Source organism: Rhinatrema bivittatum, chromosome 4, assembly GCF_901001135.1.
Source record: "Rhinatrema bivittatum chromosome 4, aRhiBiv1.1, whole genome shotgun sequence".
Taxonomy (NCBI): Eukaryota; Metazoa; Chordata; class Amphibia; order Gymnophiona; family Rhinatrematidae; genus Rhinatrema; species Rhinatrema bivittatum.
Genome location: NC_042618.1, coordinates 116,502,897 through 116,529,901, shown reverse-complemented (window position 1 = coordinate 116,529,901; position 27,005 = coordinate 116,502,897). Strand labels below are relative to the sequence as shown.

The following is a 27,005-nucleotide window of genomic DNA, read 5'->3' as shown; positions in this document are numbered from 1 at the left end:
TTTCACTTTACTATTGTCTTTGCTCAGATCATTCTTTTTTTGCTTAGTTTATTCCAAGTGCTCTTGTTGATTCCTTTCAAAAGATGTGATGTAATATAAACTTTTGATTGGTACAGCCTTAAAAATGTCCGTGTACCAAATAGTGATTATGGATAACCCAATGATCATTGCATACCTCAATTGCATCAAATAAAGGCTTTCACACTCTGGACTCTTTAAGTGGAAAATTCATGGCTGCAGCTTTATTATTGACTTCATGGTTAAATGTCAGTAATTAACATAGAAAACACTTGAACATTTAAAACAGCCATGCTTATCACTACTTACTTCTCCCTTCCATATTTAAGTCATCAGCTGTCAACCACAGATAAGAGGTAATTCATGGTGATTCCTGTGATAAAATCCATCTGTTCCCATTGCCATTTTCCTATCTCCTCTCCCCTAAAATCATGGGAAGGCATAATCTGCATTTCTGCTGCTTCACTGAGACTGCTGCTGAGCCTTTGGCACCTACTCCTTATAAATCCTTGCTTTCCTCTCTCTCCCCAGTTCCACCACTCTTTACAGTACCTTATTGAAAATTGTAATTTTTCTCTGACAAGCATGCATGAATCTCTCAAAATTTTTGGCCTCAAATGCAAATTTTTTTCTGTTTTCACTGCTTCAGTAACCTATCAACAAAACCTTTCAATTCTACAAAAAAAAGAAGGAAAAACCCAAGGCCTTAAAAGCATTTGGTTATTGGGTGTAAGTTTTGTGGGTGTGGACATCGCACGTCCATCAGTAACATCCATCACTGCCTGGACCTGGATCATGATACTCCTAGTTGTCTCAGTTGTGGTCAGATATCCCCAAGAGTACAGCAGTCCGCCACCTGGAAGATGGAGGCTCTGCAGAATGTGCTGTTGGGTAAGTTCCTGAAGCCTTGATGTGACAGCAGGTATCAGGAGTCACTCCTTGTCCCAGAGTGCGGTGTCTTCAGACTCTCAACATCACAAGAAAGTGAAACAGGATTTGACTTCCTCTCACTCCCACAAGTTAGGGAAGACTGCATCCTCCACACTCCATGGCAATAGCTTCCAGACCTGCTACAGGTTAGGGGTTGAGTAAGGCATAGAAGTACATGACCCTGAGAACAACACCTAAACAATGAAAGGGCTGTCCTCTGATTTGTCTCCCTTGGCACCTAAGAAGCTAGCAACATCCGTACAGTTTTCCACTGGGGCAAGCCCAAGAAAGAAGATCACTTCCTCAGCGAAGGTGACCTCATTTTATTTTGGTATGGAAGATCCCTGTGGTGCTGAGCCATTTGTTCTATCCAGAACTGGCACCGGCTTGGTACCATCTGTCACATCAACACGGACCTTGCACTCCAGGGTGTAGTCAGCCCCCATAGCACAGGGTACTTAGGGCATTATCAGTATCACTGGAGCAGATTGCCTCAGCATCCAAGGTAGAGCTTTGGCTCAGAGATGTTCCTTCCGGTGCCAATGATAAGACCTTGCGCCAGTCAGCAGAATACTGTGACGCAGCAGGTACAGAGTGCATCAGCCCTGAGCTTCTATAGTTGCTTCTACTGTACTTCAAAGCTTCTATTCAGTGCCACCACCAACTCTCAGTGAGAATGAGAGATATCTGGATATCTAAAGAGAATGTCTCTCCCAACTCCAGCGCAAAGGGTTCTTCAACCAGTGGGAGCCCAACTATAGGAAATGGTGTAGAATTTTTTTGATTTAAGCCCTGAAGCCCAGAAAGGCATGTTGGATTCTTTCCTGTCCCAATATAGAGGAGCTTCTTCCACATAATGAGGCTTGCAGAGTCTACAAGTGGCTCATTATTTGCCTCAGGTAGGGGTAAGTCCCTGTCCTGATGCGGTCAATTTGTTGCCTCCAGGGGAATCCCTTCATTCCAAGTTCCTTCCAGTTGTTTCCCCTTCAGCTCAACAGAAGTGGTTTTCTAAGTCTTTTTCCTCATTCTTGGGGTCCTGAATTAAGTGTTCCTCAGTGGTCTGGTAAGGAGAATTTGACAGGGATAACATCAGATCTTCTGCCAGATTTGCCTCAGCATATTTTTCCTCTGGAAGAGCTCAGCCACTTTAATTTTCTGGATAAGCTTGCAATGACATTATCCATCAATGTTAGGAAGGAGCAGGACCCGAGAACGGATATCTTTACCTTATTGCAATTTCTCCAGCCTACAGTGGACTCTGTCCATCCCAATACCTAGCCTCCTTAAGGATGTGATAAGAGGTAGCCCAAAATATGGATTTGAAATATAGAGTTCAGACCTCCCCAGGCTGTGGGGCTGGTTCAGCTACTGCATCACTCCATTGTGGAGTCACCGTTTAAGCAGGCAAAACATGCCCAGGATCACACTCGCATCTTCCGTAAAGGATCCAAACATGTTTGATGCGTTTGGAAAGAAGGTTTTTGAGGGATCCATGCTTAGCACTTAAATTGCAGCTCCCCAGTTGCTCATAGTACAGTATTTGCATAAATGTGTGCAAAAACTGCAGCCTTTGACAAAATTGTATGAAATATGAACACTTCAAGTGAATGTAATTGGTTCCTATAATACTTATGTCATGATGTAAACTGTTGTGATCTTCTTTTGGAAAGACTGTATATAAAACGGCTAAATAAATAAATCAGATTTTGAGCAAGCAAAATTCTACCCGGTCGTGGAAGATGCAGAGGAGGGTGAGAAGCATTTTATCTACTCTGCATAAAAAACTTTCAACACTGCGACCAGGACTTCAGTTGACTTTCTAGGGGCCAGGCAGCTCACATGTTTACAAGTAAGTATCCTCCTTGAAGATGTATATGACTGCCTAGTGGATTTGCCTTTACACAGGAAAACTTGTTCGGGAACAAGGTACAGGAGACAGTGGCTCTGATTAAGGAGCATCAAGCCACAATACAGGTACTGTCTGCGGAAGATAAGCCAGGTCCTGCTAGAAACGAGCTCTTCACCTACACGTGCCCATTTTTCCAGAGACATCCTTTACTTCCTTTTCAATGTCATCAGACTCCTCTTACTATGCCACAGCAGCTGTCCACTAAAGGTTATCAGAAAGAAAGACATCAGCCAAGGGCCAGCAACAGTCGCAGCTTAAGCCTGGTACCAGTTTTTAACTTCCATGAAGTCTGCCTCCCTGCCACCTCCGGTGGAGGGGGGAAGATTCCAGTCCTTCCTTTTGGAATGGATCCACATTATTAAGGACAAGTGGATCCTAAAAATTGTGGAATATGGCTACCATTTAGACTTCCCTCACTCTCCGGTGCAGCGGAGGTTCATCCTCAGGTTTGACCCCTTTCAGTCTACTCAACTGCAGTTAGACATATCCTCTCTTCTTCCACAGAAAGTGATTTTGTCCTACTTCAAGAAAGTGGCCAGGGTTTCTATACCAAGTAATTTCCCCAAGAAATTAGGGGGATTGAGGCCTATTCTGGATTTACAAAAACTGAACAGATGGTTCAAGAGAGGTTCAAGGTGAATTCCTTCTAGGCAGTCCTACCTTTCTTTCAACCTAAGGGTTGGATATGAGCTCTGAATCTGAAAGATGCTTATACATACATTCCTATTCACCCTGTCCATCTCAAGTTCCTTAAGTTTGTGATTCAGGGCATGCACTACCAATACAAAGTGCTTGCATTTGGCCTTTCAACAGTTCTGAAAGTATTCATGAAATGTCTGGCAAACTTTTGTAGCCTTGCAACTTTTTCAGCAGGGAATCTGTTTTTCTTTACCTTGATTGGTTAGTAATGGAGACATCCCTGGTAAGGGTGCTCAGTTTCATCCATGGTATAATCAGTTGTCTTCAGTCTCTGGGGTTGCTGGTCAATTTCTCAAAATCTAACTTGACTCCATCCCAGAAGATATAGTTCATAGTAGCTTGGAAAAGGTGTTTCTTTCTGTCAAGAGTTTTGATTGGCTTGGTGAGGTTCCTTCTATGGAACTGGATGCTGGCAAAGGCGGTGCTGCGTCTGCTAAGTCACATGGCTTGAGCAGTGCACATGATTTCTCTCACTCATCTGCATGCGCAGGGTCTCCAGTGGCTCCTGTGAAGCCAGTGGGATCATTACAGCCATTGACCCACCAAATCTCGATAACTCCCGAGTCTCTCTCCAGAGGTGGATGAATCCAGAGGTTCAGATGGTGGCCCTCTCACTAAAAATCCCAGTGTATTAAGTAACCCTGTCCTCTGACATCTTTGCAAGAGGTTTGGAAGCATGCACCAGTGTTGCTTGGATCCCAGGGCATGTTCTTCCTACAATAGTCTCACCTGCAGATCAACCACCTGGAAATGCAAGCTATTTGATTTGTCCAAATAGCTTTCTTCCACCTGCTCTTAAACAAGCAAATCTTGATCCAGAAAGAAAACCAGATGGCCATGTTCTACGTAAACAAGCCTATGGCTTGTTGAATTCCCTCTGTGTGGAGGCTTGATAATCTGGTCTAAGACTAGTCATCATAACACACATCTTCAGGTTACCTATTTTCAGAGAATCTAGAATACTTTAGTGTGCTGTCTCAGCAGAGTTCTGCTTCCACACAAGCAGTCCTTGGTTCAAGAGATTGCAAACAAATTCTGTCTTTGGGGTATGCCAGTGATCAACCTGTTTGCCTTTGAGACCAACAGGAAAGTCAAGACGTTTTGCTCCATTCATCCAAACAACTACAGATTAGCTCCTAATGATTTTCTGTAGATTGAAGCATAGGTCTACTCTGTGCATACCTGCCAAACCCCTCTTATGGCCAGGACTATCCAAGTCATCCTTCAGAAGAAGGCAAAGGTAATTCTCATAGAACCAACCTGGCAATGTCAGGTATAGTATTCATATCTTATCTGTCTATCCGTTCAGTCTCTGATTCGCTTAGGGATATCTCCAATTCTCATCACACAAAAAGACAGGAGACTCTGCGATCTGAACCTGCCATTGCTGACCCTCACAATGTGGATGTTGAATGTGCAATGGTCTCCTTACTCCTTCCTACAGAGATGGAGGACGTACTAATTTCAGTCAGAAAGCCTTCAACCAGAAAATCTTACACTTTCAAATAGAAGAGGTTCTCAGTATAGTGTGTGACCAGCCAGCTGGATCCCTTTTCCTGTGACCAAGGGACTAACTTCAGTACCTATTCTTCTTCTCATCCTCAGGCCTCAACATCTCTATAGTCTGCATTCATCTCAGCACCATCATGGCATATCATGTTGCTGACTCTTCATGTCAAAGTGATGGCAAGAAGAAACAGTACTGTCCACATGATACTTTAAGTTCCTTTTCTTGAGAGGCTCAAAGAGAGGTTTCATAAGTTAAGATAGGACCACACTGTGGTACCAAGGCACTGGAGGTTTACTGACCGGAAGCTTAGAATGCCGACACCGGCAAAATTGAGCGTCGGCTGTCAAACCCACTGACAGCAGCCGCTTCCGTCAAAAAAGAGGCGCTAGGGACACAGTAGTATCCCTAGCGCCTCTTTTTATCACCGGGCCTAATTTTAATAAATTAAAATACTGAATCGCGCGCACAGGAGAGTGGTCTGTGCGCGCGCCGGGAGAGTGGGGTCTCGCCCACTCTCCCGCGATTTTACTATATCGGCCCATTAGTAAGCAAGACTGCTAATGCACTGTAAATCAAAGCACTTAAAAAACACAAAGACCACTTGCACTATCTTACAGCCCATTTGTGTATAATTTGGGAGACCCAGTTGTATATAACATATGGATCCTTGTCGGAGCTGTCAGATGACATCACCTGTGTGTTGTGGCTCATTCATCCTGCGCTCTACAGAGAACCCTGTTTACAGGTTGCTTTTTCTTCAAAGTCTCCCTCCATTTTTTAAGTTGCTTCACACTCCATTGCCAGCCTTTTCTTCTTCTCATCCTATTACCATTTCTACAGGGTTACAAGATGTGCACAGCACTGTACAGATACATATAAAAGACTGTCTCTGCTCCGCTTAAAATCTAGTCGAGACATGGACAAGATGTATAGATGTTAGGAAATGTATTTGCTATATTAAACATGGTTAAAAACGACAATGCACTATGACAAAGAAGAGCCAGGGTTTAAGGTTTAAATGATTTTAAAGCAACTGCTAAAATGTGGGTTTTTAGTTGGGAATTGAATATGACTAGATAAGGAGCATGACTCACCAACTTGAAGCTGTTCCATGTATACAGTATAGCAAGGTTGATAGTGTGGACGCAAGAGAAATGGTGAGGGCCCAGCTAAGAGTAGCTTGTCTGATTAATGGAGGTCACAAGGAGGGCTTTAAGGAGGGAGATAAGATGAGTTGTATAGGTGAGTAGGGGAAGTTTGTGATTGTACAGAAGCAGAGGGGGAACCAATGTGTTGAATTCAGAGTGCTACATGATCATAATTGCTTTGTAAGAAAAATCTCCCTTTTTTTTGGGGGGGAGGGGTTCCTGCTCTTTAAAAAAAATCTCCTCCCCATCCCCTACCATAACTCCCAAAACACATGCTCTGGCAGTGTTAAGCCATAGGCTCCAAGTTTTGTTTGTCAGCTGGAAGAGAGACTGTGACCCTTCTCACCCTCTGCTTGATTACATTTTAAATAGGGAAATAAATGTATAGCTTTGTTCAAATTACCTTGCATAAGTGTTTACATTTTCATTGCATTGTGCAATTAAGCTGTCAGTTGAAGGTAACACATTAGCTGTGTAAAACAGCTGGGGTATTCAGGATTTAAATATTTAAGCCTGCATTTCAGTTTCAGTGCTGACATTTCACTCATTAGATAATGCTGTGGTATACCGAAGTTTAGTGTTGGCAACCAACCAGTATTAGAAATGCTGTGATTCCTGGTCTGTTGCGCTCAGCTCCATCCTATCATCGCCATTGAGAGGGTGAGCTTGGCTCATTCTTTGGTGGTTGATTTCTGTAATCTAATACTATTATCCTTTCTGCTCTTGGCAGATGGTAGCCTGTTCTTCTTTTTTTTTTTTTTCTGAACTGCAGTAAATTACTTTTCTCATGTATAGTGATGGCCACTAAAACCCGTTGTTTACCTGCAGCATCACTTTAGGCATATTGCTGATTTACTGATTTAATTGGTTGAGCCAGTCAGGGGACGACAAGGAGGGACTTGACTAATGAGACTCTCCAAAGAAAGCCACCACCTGCTGACCAGTTTGCCAGCTATACTAGTGACTAGGCCAGGTTCGGTATAAATATTCATTGGGCACCTGCCTTTCTTCCTTTCTTTTCTCTCTGCTCATCTCAGCCACACACCTTCATACGTCCTATAAATATGAAAAGCAATGTACTACTGTATTTTAGCACGCTTTCTGCACATTACTCCTGAAGGAATCTGTATATGTCTCAGTTTAAGCATGTGTTCAGCAGCTACCACTACAAATGTTCCAGTCCAAAGTGGACGAACCAAGGGAGGAAAATCAATCTTGCAAGGCAGGGAAAATTCGTAAGCAGTGAAATTAAATTCAGAGTATCTCAAAGGCTTGCTTTGTTCTAGTCACAGTAGAGCTTTATTGAGCTACTACTTCTCTCTCTTCCCCTTCCCTTTTAACATGGAAAACCTGTTATGATGATAATCTTCAGTTTTCATTTTGGCAGAAAGTGTTTTTGCATCGCAGATGTTTTGATACTGTTGTGACGGTAACAATACACACACAGCACTTGATCTCTTGCTTCCATTCAAATTGGAGAAATTTCTTATTGCAGGTTCTTTGATTTGGGAGGTTGGAAATGAAGGAAGAACTCTCTTTTGTTTTTTTTGCATCCAGTGTTTTCTACTGTGGTTGCTCTTTATTCAGTAACACTAGTTTACTTCTTTCTGTCTAAACCTGCTTGGTCTGCTTGTCTCTCTCTTGCTCCAGTGTTTGTTATAGAGACCAAAGAGAAATACGTTGTAATTCGTTTAAAATGACGGAGACTGGATTTCTGCTATTTTAAACATTTTTTAAAATTATTTTTGCCCCCACTTCCCCCAGAAAGGTAAGTTTAATGTATAATTAGCTACCACATTCTGTGTCATGACCAGTGGGGGGGGGGGGAGGTGTGGAGCGAGAGGAGGGTGTGGGGAATGGATTGTGCACACCTAAGCACTGGAAGAAGTGGCTCATAGCCCTGAGATCTGCTGCTGCTGCTTCTGTAGCTCCTGGGTAGGATTAAAGTTTAAAGATATAGCAAAGGTCTGGAGCAGGGATTGTTTTACATGTAATAAAACACACCTTTTTTTTTTTTTGTTTGCTGTCCTTGTAACTGAGGCATGTTGAACCAGGTAAAGGGACAGAAAAAGTGACACCCGGAAAGAAGAGCGATGAAGGAAGGGATTTGTTTTGGTTAGGAACTGGCAGAGGGAGAGGGATCCTTATGACAAAAACCTGATTGGTTGTACCACATTCGACCTTTGACATACCTTCGCAGGTGTAGCCAGTTTTGGCTAAACAGGATGGAAGATTTTCTCCAACCATTTGACACCTAATAATGTCGGTGCCTGTAAGAATCCTCTTTCAATTTGTATTCCTTTTTTTTTTTTTTTTTTTAAGACAGTTTAACAGTCGCACAAGGAGGAACAAACTTTCCAGAGTTTTCTAGGAAAGGCTCAGTTTTTGCCAACTATTTGTGGGACTTACTGTACTGTGGTGGTCCTTTGTCTTCTTTCAGTTTATTTTTTTTTCTCAACCAGCCCAGTGCTGGATGTGTTTCCAGCAGGTTTTCGCGGCTGCTTCAGTATCCATGCTAAGTTTTTCTCCTGACCTTTGCCAAAAAATATTGCTTTCTCCTGTTAGTTTCCAATTCAAGATTTCTCAGCATTCTGTTAAGTTTTATTATCTTCTTTGATATTGTCTGCCAAATTGCCCGCCCTTCTCCCCAAACTGATATTTCAGAGTAAAATGGGACATTGTTTTTTTGTTTTTTTTCTCTCTGTAGAGAGAATGTTTTTCTTCTTGTGATTTTGTTTTGACAGCTTTTCTTATTATAAGGAAGGGCCTTGATGTCGATGGCTGTGAAATCTAGGATGTCACCCAGAGCAATTCAATTTCAGGACAGGCTCTCCGCCTTTCTTCGTTGATAGTGAGCCTTAGCCAAGTGCCAGTAAACTAGCCTTGTAGGGTTGAATCAGCCCGAAAAGTGAACCATGGTCAAAACGATGGCCGGTCCTCAATCTCTTCAGTACCTTGCTCCAAGAATAGTCCTTAGAGTTGAGCCAAGTCTTTATCTCCCCACTTGAGTCTGGGTAAACACTCCAAAGACTTTTGCTGAGACCTAAAAAACAGCACCTGCCAAATTTCAAGTGAAAGCTGACACATCAGCTTTTTGACACACTCTTCTGAGAGACTGGATGGGGAAGATGCTCTGTATATTCCAAAGCGGGCACACTTGAAGGTTAGCTCAGTCTCCTGGGCCAAGGCTGCTATGGAGAGCCAACCTGAAGAACTCAAGCTATCCTTAGAAAAGGTCATTCAGAATGTAATTTTCTGCGAGGGCTGTCCTGTTGTCTGAATTTTTCGACATGGAGTTGAAAAGGAACATTTAAGAGATACTCTTTCAATTTGGGATATTGACAGAAGTCTAAGAAGCTGACTGTTTTGCCCATGACCCTGACTCTAGGAAGCTTTGACCCAAGATCAGACTCACCAATGATGTCAGCTTTCGGGTCGGCACTATCTCAGTACTCCTTAGCTTCTCAGTATAAAGAGGATTCAGGCCAAGGAATCCTAGTGCTCTGAATGTTTCTCTGTTGATATTAGTCTTTTGAGAGACTACTCCCCACGTCTCCCTTTTGAGCCCTGTTCATAACAGGAGAAAATGTGTTCTCCACCTGAGGACCTTTACTTGATTTATAGGTTGCTGGAAATCCCAAGGCACTCTCTTGGTCTCCTGAAATTACCTCAACACCCTGAAAGAGTTGGCAGCAGAGTCCATTCATCCTCTCTTGCAGTATGCTCATAGGAGGATGTGGGGTACTCTACAGGTCATGTTTTCATCACAGCTGCACCGATATATTGTGGATTACACAATTTACTCATGACTGACAAAAGAACAATCGTACATAAATGTGTCTGTAGCAAGTGTTGCACTTAAAGTTTCTTGAGATCTGCAAGAAAATGAGTACAAGTAAAGCTACTCTTTCTAAATTTTAAGAGCTTTAATTTGACAATCTCCTGTATGGTAAGAGCGCAGCACTTTTTCTCACATCAGTGCAAAAAGATGAATTTGATGATCTTGACTGTAAGCCAGAACATCACCTGCTCTGCTGTCTGGAGATGGCTTTTCTCTTGTTGGGTGAGTTGGTGCGTGAGGTGATTTTCTAGTTATTTAAAAAATTATTTTTGGTAGTTATATAATATTGAAAGAGTAGCATATCTGATTTTCTTATTTTATGTATATTAGAAGATGAATGGTGGATTTATACCAAAAAGAAATGAAGTAACTTTACTCAAACCAGAATATCTGCTGAGTGTAGCATAGTCATTTCTAGATTGTTATATTGACACAAGTATACCACTGCTCACTGTCACAGTATACACAGAGAAAAGAACATCATTTCAGGTCTTAATGTAATACATGTAATTTGAAAATAGAGCTAGAAAGCCAGTAATTATTCATTGTGACCTCTTAGAACCACCCTGTAATCAAGCTAGAGCACAGGTCATACAATTATTGCAGGCGAAAAGAAACCCGCTCACTCAGCAAGTTTATTCTAACTGCTTTTTTTTTTTAAGTAACATTCTGTTTTAATTGTGCTAAATACAGTTGTGTGCCACTGATTCTGCTTACAATATTATTGGAAAGCTGGTGCTCTTAGAGTCTCCTCTCTTCGTCTAGCAACAGATGAGATAGTTACAGCACCAGAGAGTTCCAGATGTCTGAAGGGAAATGTAGGATGTGCTCTTAGCGTGCTTTGTTTTGGGGTTTTTTCTCCTCTGCTCCAAAAAAAAAAAAATTGCATGAATGGGGATGATATTATGATGCTGGAAATGGGACTAGGGCAGTTCGGGAGTAGGTGTGTGAAACTTCAATAAAATATCGCTCTTTAATGCCACACGACAGAGGCCGTGCCTTCATCACCCCTCAGGCACTGTTGGGAGCACATGGAACATGTTAAATATGAAAGCATACGCCTTCTCCATAGACACTTCACCTTTACCTTTAAAGAAAAAAGATAAGGAACCCCAAGAAAGGGCAATTTAAAAAATAATGCAACTTTATAAAGGAATAGGTTAAGATTCCATATTAGCTTTGGTTTCTATTAGCAGCTTGTTTAAAGGTTGTAAGGAGTGTGGGACATAGACTATGGACTGAGGGCAGCAAGATGTGGCACGGGGCTTTAAAAAATAAATGTAGATTTCTTTTTTTTTCTTTTTTTTTTTTAAGCTCTTCCTGAACATCACCCTTGCTTGAGTTACCTTTTACTTTTTCTGTTAGGTACAAAAATGAATCATTTAGGGAAGATGAATGCTTTAATATACTTGAATGCATTTGAAAAGGGTAGACAATTCCTAGTACCCCTTTTGATTTTGAAGAAAAAGGGGTGCCCACTTTCAGCAAGAGCCCTGCTTTCAAAGGACGCACTACTGTCCATTGTAGCCTGCCCTGACAAGTTGCGTTTATTTGGGCTTCCAGATCAAGTCAGAACCAGAGCTGTGATTCGGTGTTATGAGCCTTCATTTGCAACTACCCTCGATTTTTTTTCCCCCTGTTTTATATCCTTTCCCAACTTACTTTCAGCTCAGTGACTGCAACAGCAGGCCTTGGTAAGGGCCCACGCGCCAGAGATCCTTCCGGATCTCTGAAATCCTGAGTCCTAAATGTGGGCATTGCCCAATGACTGACTCTTTCCCCTCCATGGGGACTGTGAGCGCTGCTTCTGCAGCAACTTTAGCCCCAACCTCAGCTGCCACTTGAGCCACCAGGCCAGCCCAGCAGATCTTCTTTAAATGTTTGTGTGTTTTGTCAGTGGCAACATTATTGGATTTGCCCTGAAGTCTTCAGGCATTAAAATCACAAAAATGGCATTTTGTCTTTGGCTTGTGGCATTTTGCTTACATTATGCTTTCGGTGCCTAAATATTCTTACCATGTCACGCCTGTATGCTGCAGCGGGACATTCTGTCTTAGCTATACTGTGCATAACAAAATATAAGCATAAAGAGAAGTGATACTACAAAGTGTAATAATTAATATTTCTGAACCAGGAATCGAACATTAAAAAAGCCACCATCGTAGTCATACTGCAATGCCAAAACACAATTTTACTTGATTTTATTGGGGTAGTACTGAAGTGACCTTTCTACCTACTAATTAATGATCAAAAAGCTATTTTACATTTTCTTATTAGACAGAGCTTTGTTCAAAACACAAAGTTTGAAGCATACATTTGTTTTAAAACACTTTTCATTGTTTGCTCTGGGGTATCATTTTGAAATCATTGGGTATCTGCCATCATAGAATCCACAGAGAATACTTATATTTCTTATACTGAGGGCTGACTGGGGGGGGGGGGGGGGGGTTCCAAACCAGGGCAGTCACCCTGAGCCCTATGCTTTGGAGAGATGTGCACCACTGGGGCAGCCCTGCTGTAGTATGACATTAGGTCTCCAGGAGAGAGACCTGGCACTAACTGTCCTCTTTCTCCTTCTCCTGCTGCTGGCTCCACTCCCTCATCAATCACATTTCTGATTTGACCCACATGAGAGAGAGAGAAGCCAACGGCAGCAGGAGCAGCTCCAGCAACCCAACTGCCGGCTCTGTTGTCCTTCTGGGCAGGTCACTGAAGAGGGTGAGGAGGCTGGAGGAACAACCTTCTAGTTGACAAATCAGAGAATGGACAGAAAACAGAGAGGTCTGAGCGGGGAGGGAATGGTAAAACAGTGGGGTCTGAGCGATAAGATTAGGAAGCAGGGCTGTCTCTTCGGCAGGGGAGAGGATGGAATTTGTGCAACTACCCCCAAAATCTTTTCCAGTGGGCCAGGTGATGCTATAGACGTCAGGTATGGAGAGAGAGCCCCTATTCCCCAGTCTTCAATCTCAAGGGAAGCTGGGCCCAGCTCTGGCCAATTCATGTTGAGCCCCATTCCCTCCATGGCAGTGGTTCCCAACCCTGTCCCAGCCAGTCGGGTTTTCAGGATATCCACAGTGAATATGCATGAGAGAAAATGTACATGTCATGGAGGCAGTGCATGCAAATTTTCTCTCATGCATATTCATTGTGGATATCCTGAAAACCCGACTGGCTGGGTGGGGGGTCCCCAGGACAGGGTTGGGAACCCACTGCTCTATACTCAGCCTTGCCTATACTTTTGCAGTATTGTAGAAAAAGAACTAAAGGCAGAGAAATGCCATTCAAAACATAAATTGGACATCCCAGGGGAAAATGCTGCATTTAGGATGTCATTTTATAACAGCCTGCAGCGGTATAAAATCCATAGGTAAGTTTTCCCCTTGGATTTTGCCCCAGCTTTCAAAGTGAAAGTAATAAGTATGCTTTGACCGTGAAAATTATCTCAGAAAAACAACTTACACAAATTTATGCCTGCCATATTTCACAGACAGTGTTTCTGAGAACACAGGGCTGACCTGGGGAGGTGGGGCCTGAAAACCAGGGCAGTCAAAAATATGCATGCCTCTTGTTACTGCAGGTAAAGTTAGACATGCAGTGGCACTTTGCATGTAACTTTATCTGCACACATCCCATGCCACTGGAGCCCATCCCCTTGGTGGCAAAGAAAGCCTATTGATGTAAGGCCATGGCAGCAGCCCATCCCCATGGCAGTGAAGAAGGCCCCGTCAAAACAAAGCCACCAATAAAGCCCATCCCCACTCCCAGTGCATGCGTGTGGGAATGGGAGCCTGAGTGTAGGTATTTGTGCATAAGAATGGGAGCCTGGGTGTGTGTGGACAAGAATTTGCCTGGATATATGGGTGAGAATTTGTGTGTGTGTGTGTGGTAGAACATGTGGGGTAGATTTTCTAAATTTGCGCGATCGCATACTTTTGTTCGCGCACCAGGCACGATCAAAAGTACGCTGGATTTTATAAGATACGTGCGGCTACGCGCGTATATCTTATAAAATTCGGGGTCGGCGCGCGCAAGGGGGTGCACATTTGTGCAACTTGCGCACGCCGATCCCAGCGCGCGCTGCCTGTTCCCTCCAAGGCTGCTCCGATTTCAGAGCAGCCTCGGAGGGAACTTTCCTTCGCCCTCTCCCCAGCCCTTTCTAAACCCCCCCTTACCTTTGTTGGCAGATTTACGCCTGCTAAAAGCAGAAGTAAATCTGCGTGCGCCAGCGGGCTGCTGGCGCGCCGTCACCCGACCCGGGGGCTGGTCCGGAGGCCTCGACAACGCCCCCGGGCCGGCGACACGCCCCCGAAATGCCATGTCGTTTCGGGAACGCCCCCGACACGCCCCCTCCCCGCCCCCTTGACAAAGCCCCGGGGCTCTGCGCGCGCCGGCGGCTTATGCAAAATAGGTGCGCCGGCGCGCGAGTGCCCTGCGCGCGTAAATCCAGAAGGATTTACGCGCGCAGGGCTTTTAAAATCCGCCCCTGTGTGTATAAGGGAGTCTGTGAGAGAAAGTGTGAGCCTTTGTGTGTTATGGAATGGAATGCTCTGCCCTCAAACCTCCGCCTGGAATCATGCCCAAATAAATTCCGTAAAATGCTAAAAACCTGGCTTTTCCACCAAGCCTTTCCTGACTAACCTTGCTCCTATCCTCCCCTCTCCCTGCGTCCCCTATAACCTTTTTGCCCCCCCCCTGTAAATAGTATCCCTCCTATACCCCCCCACCCCACCCTGTGTATATAGCTCCCGCCTTACACCCCCTCCCCCCTCCCTGTGTATATAGCTCCCTCCCTACACCCCCCCTTTCCCTCCCCCCCCCCATTTTTAACTATTGCCTCGGGCTCCCTGTTAGAGCCCTCCTAACTCTTGTTTATGTTGTTATGCTGTTGTTATCCACGCCCACATCCCAGTTCTATGTATTTTCTACCTGCTGTTATAATGTAAACCGATATGATGTGTATTTTAATGTCAGTATAGAAAATCTGTTAAATAATAATAATAATAATGGGAGAGAGAGGGAGGGAAGAAGATAGGAGAGAGAAGAAACAGAAGAGTAAACCTGGAGAAAAGGAAAAGGCTAACAAGAGGAAAATGGAAAAAGAGATTGAGACTGATTAGAAAAATAGATCAGACAACAAAGGTTAAAAATAATTATTTTGAGATTTTCGCAATTGGAATATGCCATCTTTGGGTATGTGCATTTCTTATAATTTTGTAATTTGCTCTTTAGTGTTCAACTATTCAGAAGCTGGTTTCTCAGGCTTACTATTTTGGTTTTGTTTGCATGTTTCTATTTCTAAATTAGTCCATTATTTCTCTATTAGGTAAGGGTCTGTCTGTGTTCTGTCTTTGTGTGACTCAGGTGCAGGATTACTGCTAGTGTTTGATTTCTCTGTAGGGATTTGTAGGTGTGACTTGTTCTGTTATCCCAGTAGGTAGTGTATTAATGTTCTCGGGCCTGTTGTATTTGCATTGCTTCTTTTTAATAAGGTTACTGTTATTGGAGTCCTGAGAGTCAGTGCCATTATATTGTATGGCAAGGTTCTAGGCACTTTTTTTTTTTTTTTTTTTTTTTTTACAGGGGTTTGTGTTAGTTCACAAAATGTTTAGCAGTGGAGGGACTCTTTTTTTTTTTTTTATTGATTCCAGAATTTGAATATAGTTTTTTTTTTTTTTTGGTTTTTTTTTTCATGTTGGGTTGTAATGTGAAACTGTCAGTTTTGCTCTGCATCCATTCTTCTGGTTTTTGCTATTTTATTGTAGTTAGGGTAATTTCTGCCTTTCTGGAAAGAGGATTCGTGAAAGAATACATTGATGCTTGTTTTATGATATAATTGAGTGGATTTGATGTTTGTTTTCTTTTTACCTGATATTCTTGTGTATTTATAAATTGAAATATAAAATAAATTAATACAGATTAATAAGGAAGTTTAAATGTTGGTAAGTGCTTGAAATAGTTAAAATATTCTAAAGGTTTTCACTCATGATGTATAAGGGCTGTTGTAGGCTACTAAGGAACCCATTGTAAGGTGCATGCTAAGGCATTTATCAATAAGAGTACAATTAGTAGGGCTCAGACATGTATGCCTACAGCCCATCCTTGTTAATCTTGGGCCCACCCAAAAATTAATTCTGGTTATGCCACTCATATAATCATTGGTCTGCAAATATCTGTTTTTTGAAATTTTTACTATGCAATATAAAATACTCACTTCACAGGTATCCCAACTGCATGGTGAAAAATGTTTTTAATAGTGGTACTTAGCTGTATAACTGATCCCTACATGAATTCATGTTTTGAGGGGTGTTCTGCATCAGGGGATATCTTGTGGCCCCAATTCCCTCAACACTATCATAGACTAACAGCATTTCTAAATGGATGGCACAAGCAAATTGTTCTAAAAGCAAGCAATGTGTAGGTTAACCAGTCATAGGCAAGAACCTGGATGAATTTAATTGGTAACAGATATGTCAATAATCTCCAACAACACACATTTGAAACCCTCTTAAAGAACTGTTTAAAGAAGGCATCTTCATGATGTTTTAAAAAAAATAAAAACAGGATCTTCGACCTATATTTATTTTGATTTATTTATTTGAAAGTCTTATATACTGCTGCCTAGAAAGTACTGCTTGAGGCAGTTTACAAGTAACATTCACAATTAAAAATAGTAATGAACTAAATCATATATCTATGTAACATGCAGAAAGTATTTCATCAGGTAACTTTTAAAATAATATACAAAGTTTAAAATAATGAACCAAAAATAAACTCGTACATTTTTAAGACAAGATTTTCAAGATTTAATATTTTCATTTCATATGGCAGTTAAATGGGGAGATGGAGATTCTTCAAATATTAAAGGCCTGTTTAAACAAATGTTTCATCAAATGAGTTTGATGAAACATTGACAGGACCCTCGCGCTCAAACACTCTAGCAGAAAAATCCATTGGTCGATCTTAAATGATTTGATGGATCACAGAGCACTATGGACCTGAGTGGCAGAATAGTGTAACATTCCAGGCATTCTCAAATAATCTTGTTCCATTCTACTGCTTCATTAAGTCCAAAAGAAGTTACTGAATTCCAGATAAAGATCCAGTATTGCTCCCATAAATTCCGCCAAGCTGAATGATCACCCCTCTGGATGAAGGCATTACATGTTCTATAACAGTCCATTGAAGATCAGAAAATAGATGACACCTGTCCACACTGTGTGATATTATAGGAGCATGCAATGTACCAGTCGATAAACAACTTCTTTTTATGAGTCTTGTTTTAATTTGGCATTTTGTGCTTCCAACATAGATGAAATTCCATAGACATACTATAATATATACTACATATTGTCAATCATATTGTGTAGTGTACTTGAAAGTAGGTCCATGTTGCCTCATATTCTATCTATTCATGATTTCCATCTTCAAACCATCAGCTTTCTCAATTGCTGTGCCTTTACTTTGGAATGCTTTATCTCTAGGGTTGCGACAGAAACAGGATTATTTAACATTTCAGAAGCACGTAAAAGCAGTTTTACTCAGTAAGGAGTTTTCAGATGTGAAGAGTATATTTTGAGTGCAATCTAGGGGACATGGGCTGTATTTTATATATGTTTTTAATGTTTGCTTTTTTGTGTATGTATGGATTTATTATAATATTTCATATCTATGTTTTATGTTAGATTTTATGTATATGAAGCTGTAGTCCACGCTGAAGAAAATGTATTCACAGAATATAAAATGAAAATTTTATAGTAATGTGGAAGTGTTTTTGAAGGGGATGATCTTACAAATTGTTTTTTTTTCCTTTATGTTTTGGGTAAATATAAAATGGCTGGGTTTTTGTTCCCCAATATACCAAAAAAAGGAAATCAGAAAGAACTACTAATCATTGAATTGCCAATCAACATTATGAAAATGTTTTACAATTTTTTATGAGTTTTTCAATAATAATTTATAATTATAAATTATTATACCGCATCAGCAAGCCTGACAACGTACCTCAATATTTCTTTTAACGAGGCTGTCCGGACTATGCAATCATTTGCGGTATGGATGGATATGAATTATCACAAAATTTCTATCAATGGTGATGAAACATATATTATGTATGAGATTTTGAATGAGGCACAAGTGTTCAACTCTAGGCTCGACAACGGCCGAAGTTTCGCATGTTAAATGCTTCGTCAGGAGCTATTAATGTTCAACATATTCAATCTTTTTCATATGAACATCTTTATATCACTGCTTCTACTGGATCTCTTATCCTATATAAAATCGAACTATGTTAGGTTCTATGTAACAATCAACATCGAATTACTTATCTTTTTGTTGGCAATGGTTTTACCCTTCTTCAGGACGGACACATCTCAAAAAAATCAAAAGATCGAATGTTCAATTCTTTTCTTGATATGGGTTTTTGTTCCTCCATTTTAGCCTGTTTTATCAGGCAAATTCATGTTTTTCTCTCACCTGTTCAGTTTGTTTTGACCTGATGAAGAGAATATTGGCTTCCATAAGCTAGTTAACAAATATTTTAACGGTCTTAATGGCCTGATGCACTCCCATTTTAATACTTCCCTCAAATTTATCCACTGTCTAGACCCTTAAGATCAGCTTCAGAAAGTCTAGTTCCTTCACATAGAGTAGTCAGATTGGTTGAATCTTGTAAACGGGTATTTCACATTCAAGGTCCTGAATTGCCATTACCCTAAAAAAGAGAGTTCACTTTTAAAATTTTGGAAGATGGTTAAGGGTTTCCTGTTTCAACAAGCTTTTAACTAACTATATTTTGGGGCATAAGGCTTTTTAATAGGCATAAGGTAGATGCAAACTTTACATTCATGTAGCTTGTTGAATTGGGTTTTATGACTTGGCAGATGAGCTTTACTGGTTGGGAACTAATGGTTTAAAATTGCATGTGCAGAGGTTCTGTTTTATTTCGTATTATGCGTGTCTTTGTTAATGATTTTGTTTTAATGTTTGATATGCATATCAGCTGTTTGTTTTAATGGTTGTGTTTCGTTTTTATCACTGATTTTATAAATGTGAATTTAGAAACAGCCTAGAAGTTCTAATATGCGGTATATAAATTTTGAATAAATATTTAGTCCAATATAAAGGAATTTGTTGAACTTTTTCCACATACATCAGGTCTCTGAAACCCTGAGTCCCAGTATGTTGTGGATGATAGTCTTTGATGAGACAATGCTCTAGGAATCTGTATTATTTGAGGGCCATTCCGGTTACTGCTACTAGTCAGCAGGATGGGGGGGATTGTGACTTATTCTCTTATGCACTGGCAGTACTCTTCCTTAGTTTTGCAGGTAGATTATGTTCTCAGCCAGCAGCTACAGTAATCAAACTTTAAAAAAAAAATACAGCATCAAAATGTTTGCTGCAGATGCACTTAGACTGGCTGCCTGTGATCTGGTATCAAATTATGCCTCCTCTACTCCTGGGGGAAATCTGCACAAAAAAATGGAAAATTATGTATATATCAGTCAACATGACACAATATACATGACAATCTTTAAGTAATTAATTTAAAATGCAATACAGAGAAAAGTTATCACTTAAAGATGCAGAGTTTTAAATATTTTAAGCAGAATTTCCCTAGAAGTACATTGTAAGAATGCCCCCTTCCACCCTCTCTCCCTGCTGCCCTGGTCAGTCTCCTTTCACTTTACCTTCTCAGGCCCTCCACTATCTCTCCACTTCCCCGCCATCTCCACTCCCAAAGTTTGACCCCTCTCTCAGCACTGCCCCTCACACAGGCTTCCTCTGACCTTCTCTCACACACAGGCTCCTTCTCTCTCGTGCACATACACATCCCCTCATACAGTATCTCTCTCACTCTCTCATTTGCATACACCCTAATGCATGTTCCCTTTCTCTCACGCGTACACTCTCACGCAGGCTACCTATCTCTCTCACCCGTACTCCCATCTCTCACAAACAAGCACCCTCATTCCCTCACATACATATATTCCCTTTTTCACGCACACCAGCTCCCAATCTCTCATACTATACACACTTCTTCACAATCTCCTCATATAGACTCCCTCTCTCTGGTACATACACACACCCTCACTCTTGTTCTCTCTCTCTCTCTCTCTCACACACACACACAGACACACATTCACACACACACACTCGGTCTTACATACACATCTAAACAAAGCATTGGAGTGTCTCACATAAATAACCTCTACACACAGACTCTCACCAGGGCCTGCTCCATCTTCGCCATGAATGGGACGAGTTCCACTTGCGGCATGCCGGAACCTACACCATCTTCACAGGGAGCGAGATGGGCTCCATTAGCAGCATACCGGGACCTTCTTCCTCTTTGCTACGACATGGCACGCCGGGACCTTCTCCCTCTTTGCCGTAATGCAGCATGCCATGGCTGCCTTCTGCGACGCAACACTTCTTCACCACAGTGGGATAGGTCTACTCGCAGCATGCCAGGGCCTGCTCCAAATTCTGCGCAGAAAATGAAAATTTTGCACAGACTACTTCTGTTTAAATTCTGTGCTCTGCAGTAACACAGAATTCCCCCAGGAGTACTTCTCAAGCTCATTGTTCCATGAAAATATCACATGGAACGCTTCTTTGTGTTAACCCTTACAAATCAAATGGTCAGTCTCCAGTCCTAAGTTCTTTGCCATTTAAAGTTTGAGTTTGTGGACTGGAGGAGATGCACGAAAATTGCCAAAATGCAGTGGGAGGAGAGAAGATTTCATGTTTTGTAGTTTGTGAACACACTCCTGTAAATTAAACTTCTTTATTATGATCTAGTTCAGTTTTTTGTTATGCTGTGGTCCTTGAATAACAGAATTATGACTTTATTTTCAACCAGAGAAATAAGTGAAAAATGTTTGTTCTCCTAGTATCACCTTCAAAAATTAGTAACTAATGTGGTTCGGTTTCATTGATTAGACTTAAAAGCTAGAATTAAGACAGCTCAGCAATGAGGAATGGTTACTACATGTTGAAAAACCAACACACGGGCCAATACAGTAAAAACCGCGGGAGAGCCGGCGCTCCGAGGCAAGCGAGCGATCGAGTATTTAAATGAGGGCACGTGGTAAAAGCAGGCACTAGGGACACTAGCGCGTCCCTAGCACCTCCTTTTTGACAGAAGCGGCGGCTATCAGCGGGTTTGACAGCCGACGCTCAATTTTACCGGCATCGGTTCTCGAACCCGCTGACAGCCATGGGTTCGGAAAACGGATGCCGGCTAAATTGAGCGTCCGTCTTCCAACCCCCGGGGCAGATTTTAATTTTTTTTTAATTTATAATTTTTTAAAAATTTTGGGGCCTCTGACTTAATATCGCTATGATATTAAGTCAGAGGGTGTACAGAAAAGCAGTTTTTTCTGCTTTTCTGTACACTTTCCCTGTGCCGGCCGAAATTAACTTCTGCCTTTGGGCAGGCGTTAATTTCTGAAAGTAAAATGTGCGGCTTCGCTGCACATTTTACTTTCTGTATTGCGCGGTAATAACTAATAGGCCCATCAACATGCATTTGCATGTTGCTGGCCCTATTAGTTTCAGGGGGGGGGGGGTTGGCCGCGCGTTTTCCATGTGCTATTACCCCTTACACTATAAGGGGTAAAAAATAGCGCGTCAAACGCACGGCCAAACCGGGGCTAAAGGTGCACTCGGCTGAGCACAGCATACTGAATCAGCCCGACAGTTCTTTCAGGTCACAGGTTCTGTTGTCTACCAGAGAAGTATTTGACAAGTATGAGAGACATTACTCATGTGAAATGATTATTATAAAGAAATGTTCTGCTCAAGTTAACCCACCTACATTCAGCCTGTAAAGAAACTCACTGCAGTATTTTTACTGGCATTGTACATATTTTATCATAAATTCATTTAAATTGAGTTTCTTCCAGACTACAGGATATGTTCCATTTAGAAAATGTTGATTGAGTGAATCCCAGATGTCTCATCCATGACAATGTATTTAAAGCTAGCTTCCTGTGCAATTCTGAATTGCAAATGAACTTCTATACTGTAAGAAATACTCTGTTCAGAAGACATTGAATAACTATAAACAGAGCGTTGAACCTTTTGTGACTCTTTCACCTTAGAAAGAAAGTAAAAGAGAGCCAAAGAGCCTACTTCTGCAATGTGTTTTAGGAAGAGATGAGTAAACAAGCCTTCTAAAAAGTCATTGTCATAAAATCTAAAGCTCAAGTTGATCAGGTATCAGACAGTGATTAAAAACTCTCCTGAATCTTAAAATTTCACAGCAAAATAATGCAGTGCTAAGAGGCTACTTTATTGTGCTATCATTACTTCGACGCCGGTCCTGGAGTGCCACTAGCAGGTCGATTTTCAGGATATCAACAATGAATCCGCATAAAGAATATTTGCAGGCACTGCTTCCATTGTATGCAAATATATCTCATGCATATTCATTGGGGATGTCCTGAAAACCAGATCGATTTGTGGCACTCCAAGACTGGAGTAGCCTGCCCCTGTAGTATACACTCATAAACTCTTCTTTCATGTCTAGTAGTAGTTTGATTTATATAATATGCTTGTATGACTATTTAAAATGTTAGCTGCTAATTAGCAATTTTGACTGCCAATTCATAGAATCATGGAATCAGTTTTGTTACTTATAGCACTCTATTGCAGCATCCAGTGTAGAAACAGGGTTACTGGGCTTGGACTCTTGGTCTGACCCAGTATGGCATATCTTATGTTCTTATGTTCTTTGTGTCTGTTGTATTCCAGAACCAACGTGCCATCTCCCTGCAGTTTCTAAAGTACTGCCATCCTTCCGAGATAGTCCCAGCGGGAGATTAATAAGGCAGGATCCTGTGGTCCACTTGTCTCCTCATAAACAAGTAAGTTAATTTGTGCAATTTTGGGTCTGTTTAAAAAATTTACACAGGGGTTCTACATGTAAATGGGCATATATGTGCATAAGTAGCCTCTGTGTGCGATAAATGAAATTTCAGAAAGGTGGAAGTATACGCGTACTGTTATGGTGCAAAAAAGTGTGCAAATATGAAGGTGTTTCAAGGGCGTACTGAGGCATTGTTTGGAATCATATGCACATTTAATTATATAAGCAGAGTACATGCATACGTCAAACGTGCATGTGCTTTTACATCTGCTAATCAAGTCATTGATATTAAATCTTTTGTCTGCAGTTTTTGGGTGGGAGCCTGGAGCAAGTGTTGGAGGGGAGGGGATGGGTCATCTGGGAGAAGTTGTAACCAACTGGGGCTTGAAAGTTCACACACAAGTATTTTCGTAAGCAAAATGTTTTCATGCATCAGATAACTTTATAAAATACTGCCTCTGTGCATAAACTGAGGGTCATTACATACACATGTTAAAATTATTTAACCTGTGAAATATTTGTGCATACATTTATAACATAGGTGTATAAACTGTGTGGATCCCTACATTAAAATAAAATGTGTATTTACTGAAACATACATGCGTACTTTTAGGACAGCGATATGTGATATTTTATAAACTACGTGGCTTCTACTGCACAGGTTATAAAATACTGATATAACTTTAAACAGTCCCAACTATTTCACTTGTAAATTTCTTTTCAAAAGTAGATTTTGAAAATCTGCTAAAAACATAATTTCCCTCTGAGAACAAAGAGTTTAGGGTAGCGTGCATCTGCTAGCATCTTGGGTTCTTGGACTTAACTACATAGTAAATTTATTAACAGGAACAAGTTGCTGCCAAGCGAGCATTTAATTGCTTATTTGTTGATCAGCAGAGGATTTTTCAGGAAATCTGATTCCCCTGTTTAAGGATGAACTATAATCTCCATATATGCTAAGGTCTTTTTCTTTACCTAGAACTGGCATCGAATAGTAATTTGGGTTTCCTAGCGTGTAGCAGATGGACTCAGGACCAATGGGTATAGTGTACTCCTGATAGCAGTTGGAGATGGATCAGATTTCAATCTGATGTCAGCCCTAGTACATATACCCCTGCAGGAAGTGCAGCTCTTCAGTATTTTCCGTCTCCATAGCAGTTAGGGACTCTATGCACGCTCGCACAGCGTTAGAGTAATTTTACTAAAGAAAACCAAAATAAGAAGAAATCTTACCTCTACAGACAAGCCCCGCTCTCCTGCGGTGACACTCATTGGGTCCCTCCCCCAGTTGAGATTTCCCGAAGTGATTTCCGCGATCTCTTGGAGGTAAGCCTCGGTCCGGCGGCCAACCCTCGGCGGGGACCTAGCCCCCAACATCGGGTGAGGCTGAGAGGCAGCGGGTGCAACCTCGAGCACGGCGGTGAAAGTATTTTCCCTTTCCCCCGCAGCCAGAGACCGCCCGGAACGAGACCGGGAAGCGCCGAGACAAGGTAAGGTAGAAATCTATTTAAAAGTCTCCAGTCTCTAAAGCTCGAGGAGCCACACAGGTCACCAACCGGGACCAGTGCCACCGGGTTGATCTGCCCTAGCAGGGCTAGACCCCGGTCAGATCCGAGGGTCCCCCCACGTGGAGACCCTCCAATGTGGTCGCCATATTGTCCGCATGGTCGCCGTCACCATTTTGCTCTGTTCGCTGCCCTGTCCGCCGTTTCGATCCGTGCACACAGAGGCGAGCCATGCGCACAAATACCTTGTGCGCACAACGTCGCGCGCCCAAGTACCGAGCGCACGAGTGAAGCACTTAGCCACGCGCTTACTGTGCCGGGCGCACGACAGCGCGCACACCAAACCTACGCGCAGAACTTCGATGCACACCGGAGCGCACAACTGTATTTTACACGCACAAGCCATGGCACCACCGGAAAATAAACTCAAAGCTCAGGGCCTCTGCCCAGCATGCCACATTAGAGCTGCACAGCATGAGGAGGCCACGGCCCTGAGTATACAGTGCGAAGAGGCCCTAGGGGATCCAACTCATGGCCCTCCCCAGCCGGTACCGGGCTCCAGCCTCTCGAGTAGTACACCGGACCTAGCATTGCACAGCAGGACACCCCTCAAACGGGGCTCCCCAGGGACACGGCACCTCTTAGTCTAGACCCAGCATCTATCTCCTGAGTGGAATTCTTCAAAGGTCTGCATACCTTCGTCCACATGCAACCGGGGCCTCCTAAAATACGGCCAGAGGCTCCACCAGAGGACCTCAACATGCCGGGACCCTCTATGCCCAGGGAAGTGATCCCACCACCCAGAAGCCCCACCTTCGGGGACAGGGACAACTCAGATGAGGATTCAGAACCCCTGGAGGAAGGGGAACTCCCTCCGGGGACAGAGCCCCACCGAACCATGAGATGCTTCTTCAGCAAGGACGAGCTTCCAGACCTGGTCACACACAGCTTAAAAGAGCTTGCTAGCCCGGGCACAAGTGCCTCGGGGGAACCTAAGACGAACGCCCTCCTAGAGGGACTCCGTCAGACTCACCCCGGGAACCATCCAGTTACGCACAGTTCCATTGTTCCTTCCCAAAGTGGTGTTTCACTTCCATCTCAACCAAACCATCTCACTACCATCGCCAGATGAGCATAAGAATTTGGAAGAGGCTCGAATTCTATGCCATCTCAATGTTGGCAGGCTCCTAGTCCGATACCTGGAAAGGTCGGAATCCGTACGACAGACGGACCATCTATTTGTCCTTCACAGCGGGAAGAAGCAAGGGGAAGCGGCCTCGCGAGCAACCATAGCCCGCTGGATCAAAGAAGTCATCAAGGCGGCCTGCGTAGAAGCAGGCAAGCCACCGCCTTTACAAGTAAAGGCCCATTCTACTAGAGCCCAGGCAGTGTCCTGGGCAGAAACCAAGATGCTGTCACCTACTGAGATCTGCAGGGCGGCGACATGGTCCTCCATCCACACCACCTCCAGGTTTTACTGCCTGGATGTTCAGGCTCGGGAGGACACAGCATTTGCAAGGGCAGTACTAAGTGGGTCACGGGCAGCCTCCCACCCGGTTCGGGAGTAGCTTTTATACATCCCATTGGTCCTGAGTCCATCTGCTACACGCTAGGAAATGGAGAAATTACTTACCTGATAATTTCGTTTTCCTTAGTGTAGACAGATGGACTCAGCATCCCACCCACGGCTGCCGTTACTCATGGAATTCTCGGGGGATATCCCCGGAGCGAGTGATTCACGGGTAAGCCTTGCTTTCCTTCATCTAGGACATCCATCCTACCGGGTGTCAACGTTTCTCGGTTGAGGGCATTGGCGGTCTCCAGCTATAGCCAATTCAACCAGTTCAAATTAATTAAGTTAACCAAGTTATAAAGCACTTCCTGCAGGGGTATATGTACTAGGGCTGACGTCAGATTGAAATCTGATCCGTCTCCAACTGCTATCAGGAGTACACTATACCCATTGGTCCTGAGTCCATCTGTCTACAGTAAACTAAGGAAAATGAAATTATCAGGTAAGTAATTTTTCCATTGTTGAGGCTGCAATGTTCTCATGTAGGCTGTAAGAACATAAGAACATAAGAAAATGCCATACTGGGTCAGACCAAGGGTCCATCAAGCCCAGCATCCTGTTTCCAACAGTGGCCAATCCAGGCCATAAGAACCTGGCAAGTATCCAAAAACTAAGTTTATTCCATGTTACCATTGCTAATGGCAGTGGCTATTCTTTAAGTGAACTTAATAGCAGGTAATGGACTTCTCCTCCAAGAACTTATCCAATCCTTTTTTAAACACAGCTATACTAACTGAACTAACCACATCCTCTGGCAACAAATTCCAGAGTTTAATTGTGCGTTGAGTAAAAAAGAACTTTCTCCGATTAGTTTTAAATGTGCCCCATGATAACTTCATGGAGTGCCCCCTAGTCTTTCAACTATCCGAAAGACTAAATAACCGATTCACATCTACCCGTTCTAGACCTCTCATGATTTTAAACACCTCTATCATATCCCCCCTCAGTCGTCTCTTCTCCAAGCTGAAAAGTCCTAACCTCTTTAGGCTTTCCTCATA

At 42.5% G+C, this 27,005-nt stretch overlaps 1 protein-coding gene across 6 annotated transcripts in view; it reads left to right on the top strand.

Annotated features, from left to right (window-relative positions):
- SIPA1L1 (signal induced proliferation associated 1 like 1) overlaps positions 1-27,005 on the top strand; it is a 745,249-nt gene that overhangs the window by 621,378 nt on the left and 96,866 nt on the right. For all 6 annotated transcript variants that reach the window (XM_029598743.1, XM_029598739.1, XM_029598740.1 and 3 more), the window contains one exon: positions 22,815-22,927. In XM_029598743.1, the coding sequence (XP_029454603.1) occupies positions 22,815-22,927 (113 nt within the window). The remainder of the gene's footprint in view (positions 1-22,814; positions 22,928-27,005) is intronic.